The sequence below is a fragment of the Danio aesculapii genome, chromosome 1, assembly GCF_903798145.1.
Source record: "Danio aesculapii chromosome 1, fDanAes4.1, whole genome shotgun sequence".
NCBI lineage: Eukaryota > Metazoa > Chordata > Actinopteri > Cypriniformes > Danionidae > Danio > Danio aesculapii.
The window spans coordinates 9,402,827-9,418,663 of record NC_079435.1 but is presented as its reverse complement, the minus strand read 5'-3'; the positions used below and the strand labels follow the sequence as shown (position 1 = coordinate 9,418,663).

The 15,837-nt window shown below is 40.0% G+C and overlaps 1 protein-coding gene across 1 annotated transcript in view; it reads left to right on the top strand.

Moving 5' to 3' along the window:
* The window catches only part of mast1a (microtubule associated serine/threonine kinase 1a), a 96,758-nt gene extending 83,698 nt beyond the window's left edge, over positions 1-13,060 (top strand). Inside the window, exons 19-26 of the mRNA XM_056456524.1 lie at positions 1,552-1,712; positions 4,750-5,000; positions 5,718-5,966; positions 6,174-6,403; positions 6,487-6,609; positions 6,747-6,880; positions 6,987-7,174; positions 7,271-13,060. Coding sequence (XP_056312499.1) covers positions 1,552-1,712; positions 4,750-5,000; positions 5,718-5,966; positions 6,174-6,403; positions 6,487-6,609; positions 6,747-6,880; positions 6,987-7,174; positions 7,271-9,015 — 3,081 coding nt within the window. The 3' untranslated portion in view covers positions 9,016-13,060. The remainder of the gene's footprint in view (positions 1-1,551; positions 1,713-4,749; positions 5,001-5,717; positions 5,967-6,173; positions 6,404-6,486; positions 6,610-6,746; positions 6,881-6,986; positions 7,175-7,270) is intronic.
* Positions 13,061-15,837: the final 2,777 nt, after the last annotated feature.

The following is a 15,837-nucleotide window of genomic DNA, read 5'->3' as shown; positions in this document are numbered from 1 at the left end:
ATATTTTCGAAATGTTGTAGAAAAAAATTACTTGCTCACCGAGGCTGCATTCTGTTTGATTCCAAATGCTGCAATATTATGCATTTCTTTGACCTTAATTATTCTATTTGAAATTGTTTTAAAATGTAATTTATTCTCGTGGTGTCAAAGCTGAGTTTTTAGCTTTATTACTAGTCTTTAGTGTCATATGATCCTTTAAAAAAATCATTCTATTTTCTAATCAAGAAACGTTTCTGTTAATGTTAACTAAATGTTAAAAAAGAGTTGGTTGATACATTTTACATAAATTCATTGATTAATTATCAGTTAAAAAGAACAACATGTATTTAAAACAATTTATTGTCACTTTTGATCAATTGAATGTGTCCTTGGTTAATAAAAGTCATTCTTTTTAAGTATATATATATATATATATATATATATATATATATATATATATATATATATATATATATATATATATATATATGTTTTTTAAATATTATGAGATGAAGCTATTGTATGGCTTAAAACAGGGATGGGCAAACTCGATCCTGGAGGGCCAGTGTCCCTGCATAGTTTTGCACCAACACTAATCAAACACACCTGCTTGTAGCTTTCTAGTGATCTTGAAGACACTAATTAGGGTGTTCAGGTGTGTTTGATTAGTGTTGGAGCAAAACTCTGCAGGGACACCGGCCCTCGAGGATCGAGTTTGCCTATGCCTGGCTTAAAACGACTTGTACAATACCACACAAGTTTTATGGAATTAATTTCTGAATAACTGAATAATGTACAGAAATGTTTTTAATAATTATTTAATAACTGATTAGTTTATTTCCCAGTACTGGGTTGCATCTGCTGCGTAAAACATATGCCGGAATAGTTGTCGGTTCATTCCACTGTGGCGACCCCTAATAAAAAAGGGGCTAAGTGAAAGAAAATGAATGAATGATGAATAATTTAATGGTACTAATTTAATTGTCATTTTATAGCAGTTTCTTTTATTCTCCAGCTAGTTGCAGCCGCATCAAAATAATGTAACATTCATGGACAGTCTGCTTTAATTTGTGTAGATTTTTATTCATTCATTCATTCATTTTCTTTTCGGCTTAGTCTCTTTATTAATCTGGGGTCGCCACAGCGGAATGAACCGACAACTTATACAGCACGTTTCATGCAGCGGATGCCCTTCCAGCTGCAACCCATCTCTGGGAAACACCCATACACACTCATTCACACTCATACACTACGGACAATTTAGCCTACCCAATTTACCTGTACCGCATGTCTTTGGACTGTGGGGGAAACCGGAGCACCCGGAGGAAACTCACGCGAACGCAGGGAGAACATGCAAACTCCACACAGAAACGCCAACTGACCAAGCCGAGGCTCGAACCAGCGACCTTCTTGCTGTGAGGCGACAGCTCTACTTACTGCGCCACTGCGTCGCCTCGTAGATGTTTATGTTGCCTTCTAATTTTCCTGTTGAAACGCCTATATACAATATTAATGTGAATAATGTAGAGTATTCCTGATCTAGACCACTTGCTGTTGCGCTCTGTCTTTCAGGTGTATAGCAGCATGGAGCACCTGTCCCAGCTGGAGCAAAAGACACCTGTAGTCACCCGCCGGGAGCACAAAGGGCGCCGCGATGACAAGATGACCAAGCGGGAGAGTTTAGGAAGCTTCAGTATGAGGGACAAGAGCTGGAGGACAGGCTCACCTGAGATGTACGTTTGTGTGAGATTGATATTATCCAGCATCTGTGACATTTCTGTTGGAAGTATCACCATAACACTGTGTCCTAACTAGATGTGATGCAACAAGATTCCAGCAACAAGCTATTTGATCGTCTGCACCAAACGTGATGTGACAGAAACATTTAAATACTAGCCATCTAAATATCACCCATTGCACTCCCAACCAAATGGGAATGGTCGTAATCTAATAAATACTTATTTAACCTATTTAACACTATTAAAAGTATGTAACACTAAGTAAAGTATGTATGTATTTTATTTTCAAGATCTGAGGTGAACTATCTGCTGCTGCTTTCTGTAGTATGGCAATAAATGTCATTTCAAGAGTTCACACTTAGCTGATGATTGATTATTAAGCTTGTTTGGCATGCTGTCCCGGGAGAGAGCCTTGAGCTCATAATACTCGAGCCCCGGGCTCCCTCCCGTTTGCAAGGCGAGAGGGGAGTTTGAGCTCAGGTAGATCTCTAGAACTCCCCTGCTGTAGTAGCTAATAAACAGATAGTGATTGCTCTTAAGAGATAACTAGCTAATAGGAGCATGTCTATGGTTCCGATTTGAAATAGTCAATTAACCTAAGTTGCATGTTTTTGGATGGTGGGAGGAACCCGGGGAACCTGAGGGAAACCCACGTGAACACAGGGAGAACGTGTAATCTCCGCACAGAAACGTCGGCTGGCTTGGTAAGGACTAGAACCAGTGACGTTCTTGCTGTGAGGCAACTGTGCTAACCACAGGGTAATTAGGAAAGGAGGAGGAATAGGGGTGGAAGGGGGGATTCTTCAAAACAAAGATGGCTGTCATATGGAACTTAGGGTATTTATAGTGGCTTAGGAATTGTCTGATTGTCTGGTGAATCGTAAATTGATTAATGCGGGACTGGTTGCAAGCAATCATAAGCACGTGATCAACTCGAAATTAGTTCATGAATAAACTTCACTTAAAATGGTTTTCAAATTCACATTGGCTGCATTTAACACTGAATAAAACCCATAATCAGTACCTGAGGTGATCATTGTCATATTGGTTTATTCTGTTGTTTTCATAATAGAAATTCTGTGTATCACTGTCACAGATGGTTAGGACAAAAAGTCCTTTTAACATTAATAGGATATCTTTTATCATGTGTTGTGGAGCTGCATTGTTTGTAGTAAGGACTAGGGATGCACCGATCCCAATATTTGGATCAGATATCGGTTTGATACCACATGTTTTTGCTGGATCGGGTATCGGCCAGCTTGTACAGATCCAAATCCGATATTGCACATGCGCTATATTCTGTGTTTATAAGCTAAGCCATGAAGGTAGCATATTAGATGGCTCTAGAAAGTTGTCAGGTAGGCCTACTATATCCTAAATGTGCTGAAGCCATTCTACAGTTTAATGTGAAGTACAGATTCAAGTGGTTAAATTCATGTTAGTTCAGCCACTCCCGCCGCTGCGCCTATCAATCATTGTCCTTTCATTCACCATTCAAACTGCGTGTCGCATTCATGACAACATGAAAAACTTTCTCCAAGACTACTTGTTCCTGTTAGTTTAAATAATTAGTGGAGAAATGGATGTAGTTTTGCATTAAATGGGTTCAATTTGACTTGCAACAAGAAGTTCATTGCTGTTTCTACATTTTGTTGCGCTGTGTCTGTTAGATCAGTATACTGGAGTCATACTGGAGTAGAGAGGGTTATTACCTGCTCTTCACACACAAAGTAGGCCCTCCTGAAATTTTAAATTAGAAAAGGCTCAATAATACATTGGACAGATCTTCAACGCACTGATTCCTTCTCTTTGTGCTGCTCAGTTATGAAAGTGTCCGCAGATACCAGAGGGTGTCTCAGTGTGTCTCAGTGATGCATTAAGCGCATAATTCACACACCGGATGCGCAGACTCACAATGAGCTTCTGTTGTCTCATCCTTCTGATTGAGTTTACTCCTCCAAGGGGAATATTTTAAGTGCTGTGAATAGTTTGTAAAGCCTGGCTTTTTGTGGTCAAAGTAGTTGATTAAATTAATAAAAGTGAAACTGACGGGAGGGCGACAGTGGGTAGCACATTCGCCTCACAGCAAGAAGGTCGCTGGTTCGAGCCTCGGCTGGGTCAGTTGACGTTTCTGTGAGGAGTTTGCATGTTCTCCTCGTGTTCGCGTGGGTTTCCTCCAGGTGCTCCGGTTTCCCCCACAGTCCAAAGACATGCAGTACAGGTGAATTGGGTAGGCTGCGTAAAACATATGCTGGATAAATTGGCAGTTCAATCCGCTGTGGCGACCCCTGATTAATAAAGGGACTAAGCTGAAAAGAAAATGAATGAATGAATGAAACTGGCGGGCGCAATATCATTAACAGAAAAATTATCTAGCCTAATATAGGCTACTCTGAAACTGAATATTTCACTGTAATTTTATTTATATCATCATTTTATTTAACAGACCAGTTTGTGTTTTGGCGCTGAAGCACATAAACAGACATTGTTTTGAACTTTATGCGTCTCACTCATGGCGAGATTTGGCGAGGGATTATTAAGTAAAACTGGCCTCAGTGTATCAAACCTACAGGAAAATATCAGGCTTTGCTAAAAGGCTGCTTATTTTACCAATGATTAGTGTCAATAGTGGTAGCCTATTGCAGATTTTAAAGAAAAATCTTAATATTTAAAAAAGGAAACATAATCTGGACCACAACGGATCAATGTCAAAACGAATACTCAAATAATGTAGCCTAGTTTACTGCAAGCATTTTTAGTTAGATTGTGCTGTCTGTCATGTATAGTAGGCCTATAGGTCTGTTATTTTTACTAAAGAAGATATATTATTTAAGTTTAGTACCAGAGCTGTAGAAACAAAAAAACAACAACACTATCGGGATCGGATCTGTATCGATTGATACTTAGAATTTTGGTATTGAGATTGGATGGCTTCCAAATAAAATGGTATTGGTGCATCCCTAGTTAGGACACAGTGTAATGCTGCTCGTTAGGATGCTTTATCAAAACTTTATTCAATATTCTTCCATAGGAAGCGTCTGTCATGCTCCGAGTCTTTATATATGGAGGGAGATTGCAGTCCTCCGATGGGTGCCCGGCGTCGTTTTTCAGCCCTAATGGACACGCACCGGTTTGCTTCTCCTCAAGAGGGCGATGGAGAGCGACAAGTTACTGCTAAAGCCACCGGATCATCAGAAGGAGCAGTTCCTCCATCCTCACCCAGTGCTAACGAACAGAGAAATGGAAAGGAAGTCATGTCAGCCAACAGCAGTAAGAGTACAGGTAACTCAGGGAACAGGGAAAAATATTGGTAGAATATATTAGAGGCATGGCCAACTCCAGTCTTGGAAAGGGTTTTATAAACCTTTATAAATAAAATCACCTGATTGTAACTTTCTAGTAACTCTTAATGCTGGGACAAAACAAGCCGAAATCAAAGAACTATCAGCAACAAATACGACTGTGTTATCATCTTGTGTCGACTCCATCTGGTCCTATCTGGTCACAAAACTACATGTCCAAATGGACGACAGCTGACTAAAAGGATGTATCTCTCAACACCTGCAGGTAGCAGTAGTCCCGAATACAAAGCAATGTTTACATACAATTTTAAGTATCGTACTTAACAGTCCTTCTCGCTCACCAAAGAAGGATTCCCACTTGCAAATATGTCTGAATCTGGTAATCTATATTGTTTGCAAATATTAATGAAATGACAGCCGGCTTCTTCTGATGCTGAATCGGGAATCTGTCCTGCAGTTTTGATCCTACTTTGACAAACTTACAAAAATGTACCCTATGCCTTAATCATTGTTTGAAAATTACAATCAAGTGTGTTTGATTGGAGCTAAGTCCAAAATAATAGTCTCTCCAGGGCTAAAGTTGCGTATCCTTGCTGTTAGGGATTTTGATTAGATTGTTTAGATATGGTTGCTTAGTTGGTCAGCCCTGCTGTTTAGAGTCCGATAAGAAACTTGTCTTTGAATGTAAATTTGGCAGACAAGGCATCAAGGCCAGGTGAGGTATCAGCACCACAGGCCATACCTTCTACAGGAGCCACAGCAGTAATCTCTAGGGACTTGGTTGCGACAGGTGACCCAGTCGGTCAGAGGGCAACCAAGGATCTGGTGCTTCGGCGAGCACGCCATCAGCAGCTGTCTAGTGATGGGGAGAAACGTACCTCACGTCCGGGGAACAAGGTCATCAAATCTGCATCTGCAACAGCACTATCTGTCATTATACCCGGAGGTATAGTCTAACTTTCCATTAGAAGAGCTATTTATTCTTCAATACCATTGTTATGATATTTGGCATTGTGACATTAAAGTAAAATTATATATATATATAAATATATATATGCAAAGAACTTGTGCCTACCTACAATAGAAATGCTGCCAAGTGCTGAAAAATCTGTAATGTCCGTAATAAACTGATTATTGATTTATTATTATCTAGTTGAGCAGCATGGTAACTCTCCATTGGCTAGTCCTATGTCTCCACGCTCGCTCTCGTCCAACCCTTCATCGCGAGACTCATCACCCAGCCGTGATTATTGCCCCACAGTCACAGTGCCCCGTTCCCCAATCACTATCCACCGCTCTGGCAAAAAGTACGGGTTCACACTCCGTGCCATTCGGGTCTACATAGGAGACACTGACGTCTACAGCGTGCACCACATTGTCTGGGTAAGAAAGAAACACAATATCAGTGAAAGCAGACTTTTTGTTTTGTTAATTAATTATTCATTAAATTCTTGTCTAAATCACAGCATGTAGAGGATGGAGGCCCAGCCCAGGAGGCGGGACTTTGTGCTGGGGATCTCATTACTCATGTCAATGGTGAATCTGTGCACGGATTGGTCCATACCGAGGTGGTAGAGCTTATACTTAAGGTGAGCCTTAAAATGATATGTTCTTATCCGGATAGCAAAAATCTAATTTAGAGTTAGACCATGAGTAGACCACAAATGAATCTTCTCAAGAATTTATTTAGAAAGTTTCAGATTGGCTTACTTGTTTCTTTGTTCAGAGTGGAAACAAGGTTACTGTGACCACAACACCCTTTGAGAATACATCCATTAAAGTGGGACCAGCACGCAAATCCAGTTACAAGTCCAAGATGGCCCGACGCAGTAAGAGGACAGTCAAAGAGGGACAAGAAAGGTACAGTGTGCCTTCAGTTGTAAATCAATACAACAATATGTTGTCTTTTTACCTTTTAGGTATCTTAACTATGACTTATTGACTCTCTTTTTTTTATTACTGACAGTAAAAGACGTGGATCTTTGTTCCGCAAAATAACCAAGCAATCCAACCTGCTGCATACAAGCCGTAGTCTGTCATCTCTGAACCGGTCCCTGTCATCTAGCGATAGTCTTCCTGGGTCTCCTACACATAGCCTGTCAGGTCATTCCCCTACCCAAAGCTACCGCTCAACCCCTGAATCGTCCCACCTTGGTGAGTTCAAAGCTGTGATTACACAAAACCAAGAACAGAAACGGTAAATTAAGTATTTAATTGTTCATTTTGATTGGCTTTGGTTTCTTAACCCAGGTGCCTCCTCTCAGAGCAGCTCTCCTGCTTCCAGTACCCCAAATTCCCCTGCAACAACACAGCATATGAGACCTAGCTCCCTGCATGGTCTTTCACCTAAACTGCACCGCCAGTATCGTTCAGCTCGCTGCAAGTCAGCTGGCAACATCCCTTTGTCTCCGCTGGCTCATACACCATCTCCAACTCAATCCTCACCTCCTCCTTTGCCAGGGCACACAGTTGGAAGCTCCAACACGACGCAAACCTTTCCTGCCAAATTACACTCGTCCCCACCAATCATAAGACCTAGACCCAAGAGTGCAGAACCTCCCCGATCACCGCTACTCAAAAGAGTCCAGTCAGCTGAAAAACTTGGATCACCGCTTTCATCTTCATCTGAGAAGAAAGGGGGGATTGGGGTGATGAGAAAGCACAGTTTGGAGGTCGGGCATTCTGATTATCGCAAAGATGGTTTCCATTGTGAGCTTGGCTTGCAGAGTTTGGTGGAAATTGAGGGTGAGAATTTGGCTTCGGCACCAACAAATTCTCCTTCACCCACCCAGTCGACCTCATTACCACCTGAAACTGGTGTGCTGAAGCCAGTCAGGAAACTAGGCCGGCAAGAGTCACCTTTAAGTAGAGATGCTTTGCTTGCTGGGAGGGAAAGGGAGAGGACTGGTAAAGCTAATGAACCAAGTCGGCCTGCTGAATCTAAACCAGGGGCAGTTACTCCACCTGGATGTAAGATATCTCCAAATTCTGAAACATCTCAACGCCACACTTCTACTGTACAAGAATGTTGCCTAGCCAAAACCCAAACTTGGCAACCACCACTAACCAAATCCTCTCCAACAGCATCAGAGTCCAAGTCTAGTATAGTTACCTCCATTCCGTCACCCCTGACAACACTGTCTTCCCCTTCTACCAAAACAATAGATCAGAGTTTCATTAGAGAAGTGGGAAATGATGACAAAGGAAGTCTTACAAAGATTCCCCAAAGCCAGACATTAGGAACCACCAAGTTCCCATGCTCATTGATTCCATCAGAGTTAATCAGCAAAGCCTTATTAGAGAAAGAAGAAGGAAAGGACAACGGGAAGAAGGAAGTGAAATCGGAAGTTGGGAAGACTTCAGCTCCAGGCAAGCTGAGTATACCATGTAGTCCCCCCGTGAAAACAACAAGCACAGAGGTAACCAAAGCAAATGAGGGATTTGGTGATGGAGACAGTCTCAAAAAGGCAGTATTAGATTCATATAGCAGAACGTCAGATGTCAGGGTAAGAACTGCCTTAGCACCATCCAAAGGGGTTGTCCCATCTCACCCACCCCAGACACAGTGCTCTGCCTTGGGAAAACTTAGGCAGGACAAGGGCCTATCTGCTGTTAGCTGCTACCGTGGATCATTTGATTGGGAGGATAAATGTCTCTTGGAGGTTGTAGAAGAACACTCTCCATCCCCAACTCCTTCTCCAACTGGAGTGCCTCCTGATTTGCTCAAATCTCAACCTCAGCCTCCTGGAGAAAGGTCTGGTTTGGTTACACACTTGACAAGCACAGGGAAATCTATAGGGGCTGTTAAAAGTGGATCTCAGGAGGGGCCTAAGGCCAAAGATACCACCAAATCTTTGGATATCACCCTGGCTTGTGCACCAGGTAAGCCTGAGTCATCTTCTGAGAGTAGACTAAATTCCAAAGCAGCCATTCCAAGTCCTACTAGCTCCTCTTCACAGGTGAAGACTCTCATTACTCCTAAGAATGGCTCTTGATCTTGTGTTAGGTGGAAAATAAATTGCCTTTTATTGGGGGTTTAGAAGAATTCTGTGTTTTCAAGCACTTAGGGACATTCCAGCCAGTGAAAACAACGATTCCACCATTTTACGATGAACAAAAGACAACAACTCCAAGGTTATTTTAAAGGCTGTTATTTACTGTACATGCAGAGCTGCATCAGAAAATTGTGATATATGTATTATATAACAGCGTGTGTTGGGTGTTTGTGAGAAAGTGAATGGATGCATGTTTCTTGGTGCTTGTGCAGGTAAAAATAAACAAAACATCAAGTGTGAAGTGCTTTAACAGATCAAACAATGCTGAATACTGTGAACACCAAAATAACGTTCCTAGGTTTTCTAAGGTGACAAACCACATTTTTCCTTAACACAAAAACTGAGAAGATGGCATATCACGTTTTTGACATAGACAGAACATCATCAAGCACATGCATTGCTTCGTCAGTTGTTTTTTTTTTTTTTGGCTTATACCCAATTCAGGAGATTCTAATCATGTTCGCAAATCCATTATCAGGGAACACATACTGCTTAAAGTCAAATTTTGCATTGTTTGTTTTGCTAGTGCAGATTGTTAGTCTTATGCTGTGTTCACACCAGATGCAGAAGAAACGTCAAGCATGAGTGATTTACATGGTAAGTCAATGCAAAGACGTGAAAAGACATCCTGCAACGCGATATGCACGAATGAGGCGGCACAAATGATGCGATTCGAGTGAATGAAGCGGCGCGAGTTGAGCGTTTCACGCGAATCGCTCCAGTTGGAAAATCTGAACTTCATTGGAAATTCGCACCGCGTTAACCAACCAGGAGCTTTCTCTTGTAGGGGCGTGATTATGACATAGCGCCTGTTTTTTGGTGTCCCCGGGGGAAATTCTCCTGCCGACACCGGACAACAGTTCATCAAATTGGGCTTGGCTCAGTCTGAAGCACAGCTGAAAGCCTCCATCATCCAGGTACAGTTTCTGGAGGAGTGTATGAGCTCACAGAGCTGGGTGCATCTCGGAATGGATCTAGTGGACCCAGACACGGCTCCAAATGTATCGATGCTGTTTATTAGCCGCCCCAAAGAACATAAACACAGATATTCTCTCAATAAAATCCATGTTAGCCGTTTAGCACCGAAGCTAGAGTCACCGGGCAGACAGAAGCCCTGCCCATCACGTGAATCTGCATCTATTGCTCAGTGAATTTGACACGCGAACGAAGCAAGTAAACTCAAAATGTTCACGCGTCTATTTACATGCAAATATCGTGATTTATCCGCGCGTACCACGTCTGGTGTGAACGCAGCATTAAGGTGAACATGAACGTGAAGGTTTGTTTTGGTAATCTTTAATCAAAATCTGATCAGTTGTTTCTGCTGTTGAATTGCAGTTCTTCTCTGATTGGGCAAATATGCCTAGCCACGCCCCTCCAACCATTAGTTTGCTGTGAGGGAACAATAATAGGAGGAGTGCAAAAATAAAACCCCACTCCTACTCAATAGACTTTTTATTAAAATAAATTCTGCAGCAACATGTGCTTCAGATGGACTTTAAGCCAGGGACTGATTACACCATAGATTCACCCCCTTACGATATTAACTCTTAACCAATTCTCTCATCATACTGAGTTACAAATGTTGAAATAAGTAACGCTCTGCACACGATGATATTACACAGTGTGATTAACTAGTTACCTATCTGGGGACTATTTACCATAGCCATGGTACTGCAGCAAAGTTCCTTGATTATTATGCTGGAATGAGAGTATAATTAGTAGAGGAAAACTCTTTTAAAAAATTTTTTGAGCAGGATGCTAATGGTATAATCAAATTCAATGATCAGGGGTGACGAACCCTGTTCCTGGAGATCTACCTTCCTGCAGATTTCGGGTGCAACCCATATCAAACACACCTGCCTATAATTATCATATGCCGGTCAGGTCCCAAATATTTGGTTCAGGTGTGTTTGATCAGGGTTGGAGCTAAACTCTGCAGGATGGTAGATCTCCAGGAACAGAGTTGAGCACCCCTGATCTATGCTAAGCTAAGCTAAAAGTGCTCCTGCCAGACCTGGAGATAGGCTGAATGGATTCAAAAATGGTAAAACTCATATGTTTAACAACGGGAGTTTGTAAAATAAGTCTATTATTTCCAAAAAAAGGTGGTGTGTTCCTGTAAAAGCAGATTTGAGTCATACTCACCTGTAGGTCAGGGTTGCACAGCTCTTGACTTGAACTAGCACATCTTTTCTCTGTTTCTGAAATCTCCTTGAAAGTGATTGTTGACCTTACTGTGACTTGCACTCAAGTCTCATGTTAGCTACCTGAATTAAAACTTTCAGCCATGGTTTTTCCCCCTGTGTGTTTAGAGCAAGAGAACACGGTTTGTCTGGTTAGCATGACCCAGTTAGCCCTTGCTGGTAGATGTCATAAATACACCATCTGGCTGTAAAAAGAGCATTCTTTCTCCATCCACGGCCGTTCAGAAGCAGCATTGCACTCAAATGAATACTAATGCAATATGTAAATCTGTAAAATGATGGAATTGGTTAAGAATCTCAGGATTTAAGTGATTCATGCAAATTATTTAGACACATTTGTTTTTTACATTTGTCTTTACGCAGATCAAGGATTGTAGTTTCAGCACATTTATGATGGTTGTAGGATCTCCCGAGTGGATTCTATGGTAAATATATTCTATAGTTATTCAAGCATTAGTAAATGTCACTGTTGTCATGGCAACCCAGAGGGGAGGTGGGGGGTGTAGCCTGCCGTCTGTTGGCATTTCTTTGTGATCTGAATGTTGTTCTCTGACATGCAAAGACATTATAAGTAGACTTTAGCTGCATTTTTTTCATGTCAGCATATGCAAAGTGTAAATGTTTGCAGGGATGAGATTGATAGAGCAGTTGTTATTTTGCTATTAGCGAAATGTTAGCATTTGAACGCTAAGACATGGTTATGAGGATGAACAATAGTTTTACTACAGCAACCAAAGATAATGTATGGTATTAATAACAAATCATTATAAAGAAATGGTATAATATAATAATGAACTAAATCGTATGTATTTTTGTGTTAAATAGTATTATCTTTTAAATTTGAATTTACTTAAATTTATTTCATGAACAAATGGGTCAAAGATGGAAAGGGGTTTACAATTTACAGTTCTTATTCTGTAAGTTAGATTGTTTACTGTTTTATTTTCAGTTCAATAGCTTACATTAAATATGGACAAATCTAACGTTGGGTTAAATGTTTTTAATTAAATTTAAATTATATTTTTAAACCCAGTTGTTGGGTTTCTCCATATTTAATCTGGGTTAGAACAATGTTAAAAATTTAAATAAAACAACGTTTCAACATTATATTAATATATCAGTTACCCTCAATGACACTGGAACATTATTTCACACATAAAGTTCAACATGTCTCTGCTGAAAAAAATGCTTAAATTAGCCTAAGCCCATTGGCTGGTTTTAGCTGGTCGACTATACTGGTTTTAGAGGGGTTTTGGGCATTTCCAGCCTGACCTTAGCTGGTCAGGCTGGAACCTGACTAGGCCTGGTTTAAGCTGGACATAGCTGATTTTGGCTGGGCTCCCAGCCTGGCTAGGTTGGTCAAGCTGGTTGTGGTTGGTCATCTCCCAGCCTGACCAGCTAAGACCAGGCTGGAAATAGCTGAGAACCAGCCTGGAATGGCCAAAATCCCTGTAAAACCAGGCCGGTCGACCAGCTAAAACCAAGCTGTTTACTTTGAAATTCACTGTATTTAGCTTTATCCAATGTTGGTGCTCAAAACAGGATATCTCATCTTGACCCAATACAGATCATGTCATCGATATACAGTATATTTGTTGATTTATTGTTTTCATTCAAATGTTTAGCTGTGTAAAATTAGCATTATTCAATAGTTTACATCAAATATGGACAAATCTAACATTGGGTTAAATGTTTTCAATAAAATTTAAATGGTATTTGTAAACCCAGTTGTTGGGTTTCTCTCTATATTTGACCCAACACTGGGTTAAAATGTTTTAAAATTAAAATAAAACAACGTTTCAATATTATATTAATAAATCAGTTACCCTCAATGACACTAGAACATTATTTTATTCGTAAAGTTCAACATGTCCCTGCTGAAAAAAAACAGCTTAAACAGCCTAAGCTGGCCGGTCGGCTGGTTTTAGCTGGTTGACTAGCCTAGTATTAGAGGGGTTTTGGCTATTTCCAGGGTAAAGTCTAGATCGGATACGCGACTGGCCGGAAGTGCGATATGCACATCAATTATAGCAGCATTTTTTGTGACACTGTATAACAATAGATAATATTTTTACAGTACTGTGACGTTTGGGTTTAGAGTTGGGGTAGGGATAGGCATTAAAAAATACTATTTATTGGGTAATTTAATAGATAATATAAATAATACTCAGAACAACTACTGTTTTTACGTTACTTTGACGGTTGGGTTTAGGGTTGGGGTGGGGGGAGACGTTAATAAAATACAATAAATGGGAAATTTTATAAATAATATCTAAATAATAATAAATAATTCTCGTTAACTTCCGGCCCCAACCATGTCCGATCTTGCAACATTTCGAGGTTAGTCCCATTTCCTGACCAGCTAAGACCAGGCTGGAATATGACCAGCCAAAACCAGCTTGACCAGCCTGATTTAAGCTGGACTGATTTTGGCTGGCTAGGTTGGTCAAGCTGGTCATCTCCCAGGCTGGAAATTGCTAAAAATTAGCCTGGAATGACCAAAATCCCCCTAAAACCAGGCTGGTCAACCAGCTAAAACCAAGCAGTTTTTTTTTAGAAGGTGTATTAAAATGATTTTAAACATTATTTTCTATACTGTATTTAGCTTGTATTGACTGTATTCTCATCTTGACCCAGTACAGATCATGTCATCAATATACAGTATATTTTTGCTTTGTTGTTTGTTTTAATTCAAACATTTAGCTGTGTGAAATTAGCATAAAGCTACAGCTATGAGGATGATTAGTGGTAAGGCTGGAATAGATAGAGCGGTACTGCCATCTGCTGGCTAACAGGGACACTCATTATAATACACATCATATACATGTGCTGGTCAGTAGTATTAGGAGTTGCAGTGATGAGACCAAGAGTGCTTTATTTATTTGTATTTCATAGTACCGTACAGAGGTATTGATTTACTGTAGCATGATAATGCCTTTTAATAATCCCTCCGTAAACGTATTCCGACGCAGTTTCTCTCTCGAGCGGCTGTCATATTTTGCTCTTTCATATCTGGTTTCAGTGTTAGTGAAGGTTGCTATATACATATCTAATAAAAGCACCATAGGTTTATTTATTGTATTAAATAGAAACTCAAGAAGTTTATAAGAGAGTTATTTGGATGTATTGGTGAAATGGAGACGCGACAATGACATATGCACAAATATATCCCACATATAGTCATTTGCAGTAAATATTATAGTGTTTTTGAATCATACTATGCTATAGTGTGACTGTCTATCGTATAAACAACATTTCATTAATGAATGCTACAGCAGCAATACTGTGGTAACTACAGGGAACTGATATGTAAACCCTACTATCGTTGTTGTGTTACCATAGCATGTAAACAAATCACCACAACAAATTCAAGTACTCAAGTACATATAGTTCAAAAACCCTAGTATTTACTACAAATTACTATAGTGTTTTTTGTGTGGGATGATGTAAGATTTTAAATATATCTACTGTTTTGTTTTGTAACGATCCAAAACATATTTACGTTTGATTGTTGGGCTATTTTTTTCGCTCTGCATGAATTCTCAGTTGTGGTTAAAGATGACTGAACACTTCACTGGCCTGAATGTTTCCACCTTATGTGACTGTTATTGTTGAATGAATATGAGAGGAAGCAACTAAATGTTTTCATTTAATCTGTACTGTAAACCCTGTGTCTTATTCGGTTCTGAATTTACAGCGCAAAATAAATTCACTACTGAACCGAAAACATTCACACATATTATAAGTACATTGCCCACTCGTGTGTCAGAGAATATGTGTTCGTGTTTGTGTGGCCATATTTTTGCATAATTTCCTACTAAATGTGATCTTTTGAGAATGCACTTTATTTCATGTCAGTTATTGTTTAATTTTTTTTAATAATACATTATTGGTTGTTTTGTTGAACTGCCCTGTACAATACTACTGTACATAAAGGTAAATAAAGATATTCTGTTCTGATGTGAATGTTTTAAATATAGGAGAAATGAAGTCTTGTATCATTTATTATGTGGCATTTTGGACAGCTTGTGTCAGAATGAATCTGTTATTAATTCTATTTATTTGGTTCTATACATCACTTTTACTTGCTGCAAATGTCAATCGATCCATGAACTGAGGTGCAGTGTGTGTAATCAATTAATAAAGAGATATTGTATACAATTATTCTTTTGTTTGCTTTCGAGAACCCAACGTTGAGGCAAATATGGACTAAACCGATGTTTGGGTGGATATGAAATCTAAAGGTACACTATTTTGCTAGCGCACATTGTTAGTATGTTGGCTTTCTCAATTCACCATAATGTTATACTACATCCCTACAGAAAAAAACAGCTTAAACCAGCCTAGGCTGGTTGGCTGGTTTTAGCCAACCAGCCTGGTTTTAGAGGGGTTTTGACCATTTCCAGGCTGGTTTCCAGCCGTTTCCAGCCTGGTCATAGCTGGTCAGGCTGGAAAATGACCAGATAAAACCAGCTTGACCAGCCTAGACAAGCTGGGAGCCCAGCCAAAACCAGCTATGTCCAGCTTAAACTAGGCTGATCAAGCTGGTTTTAGC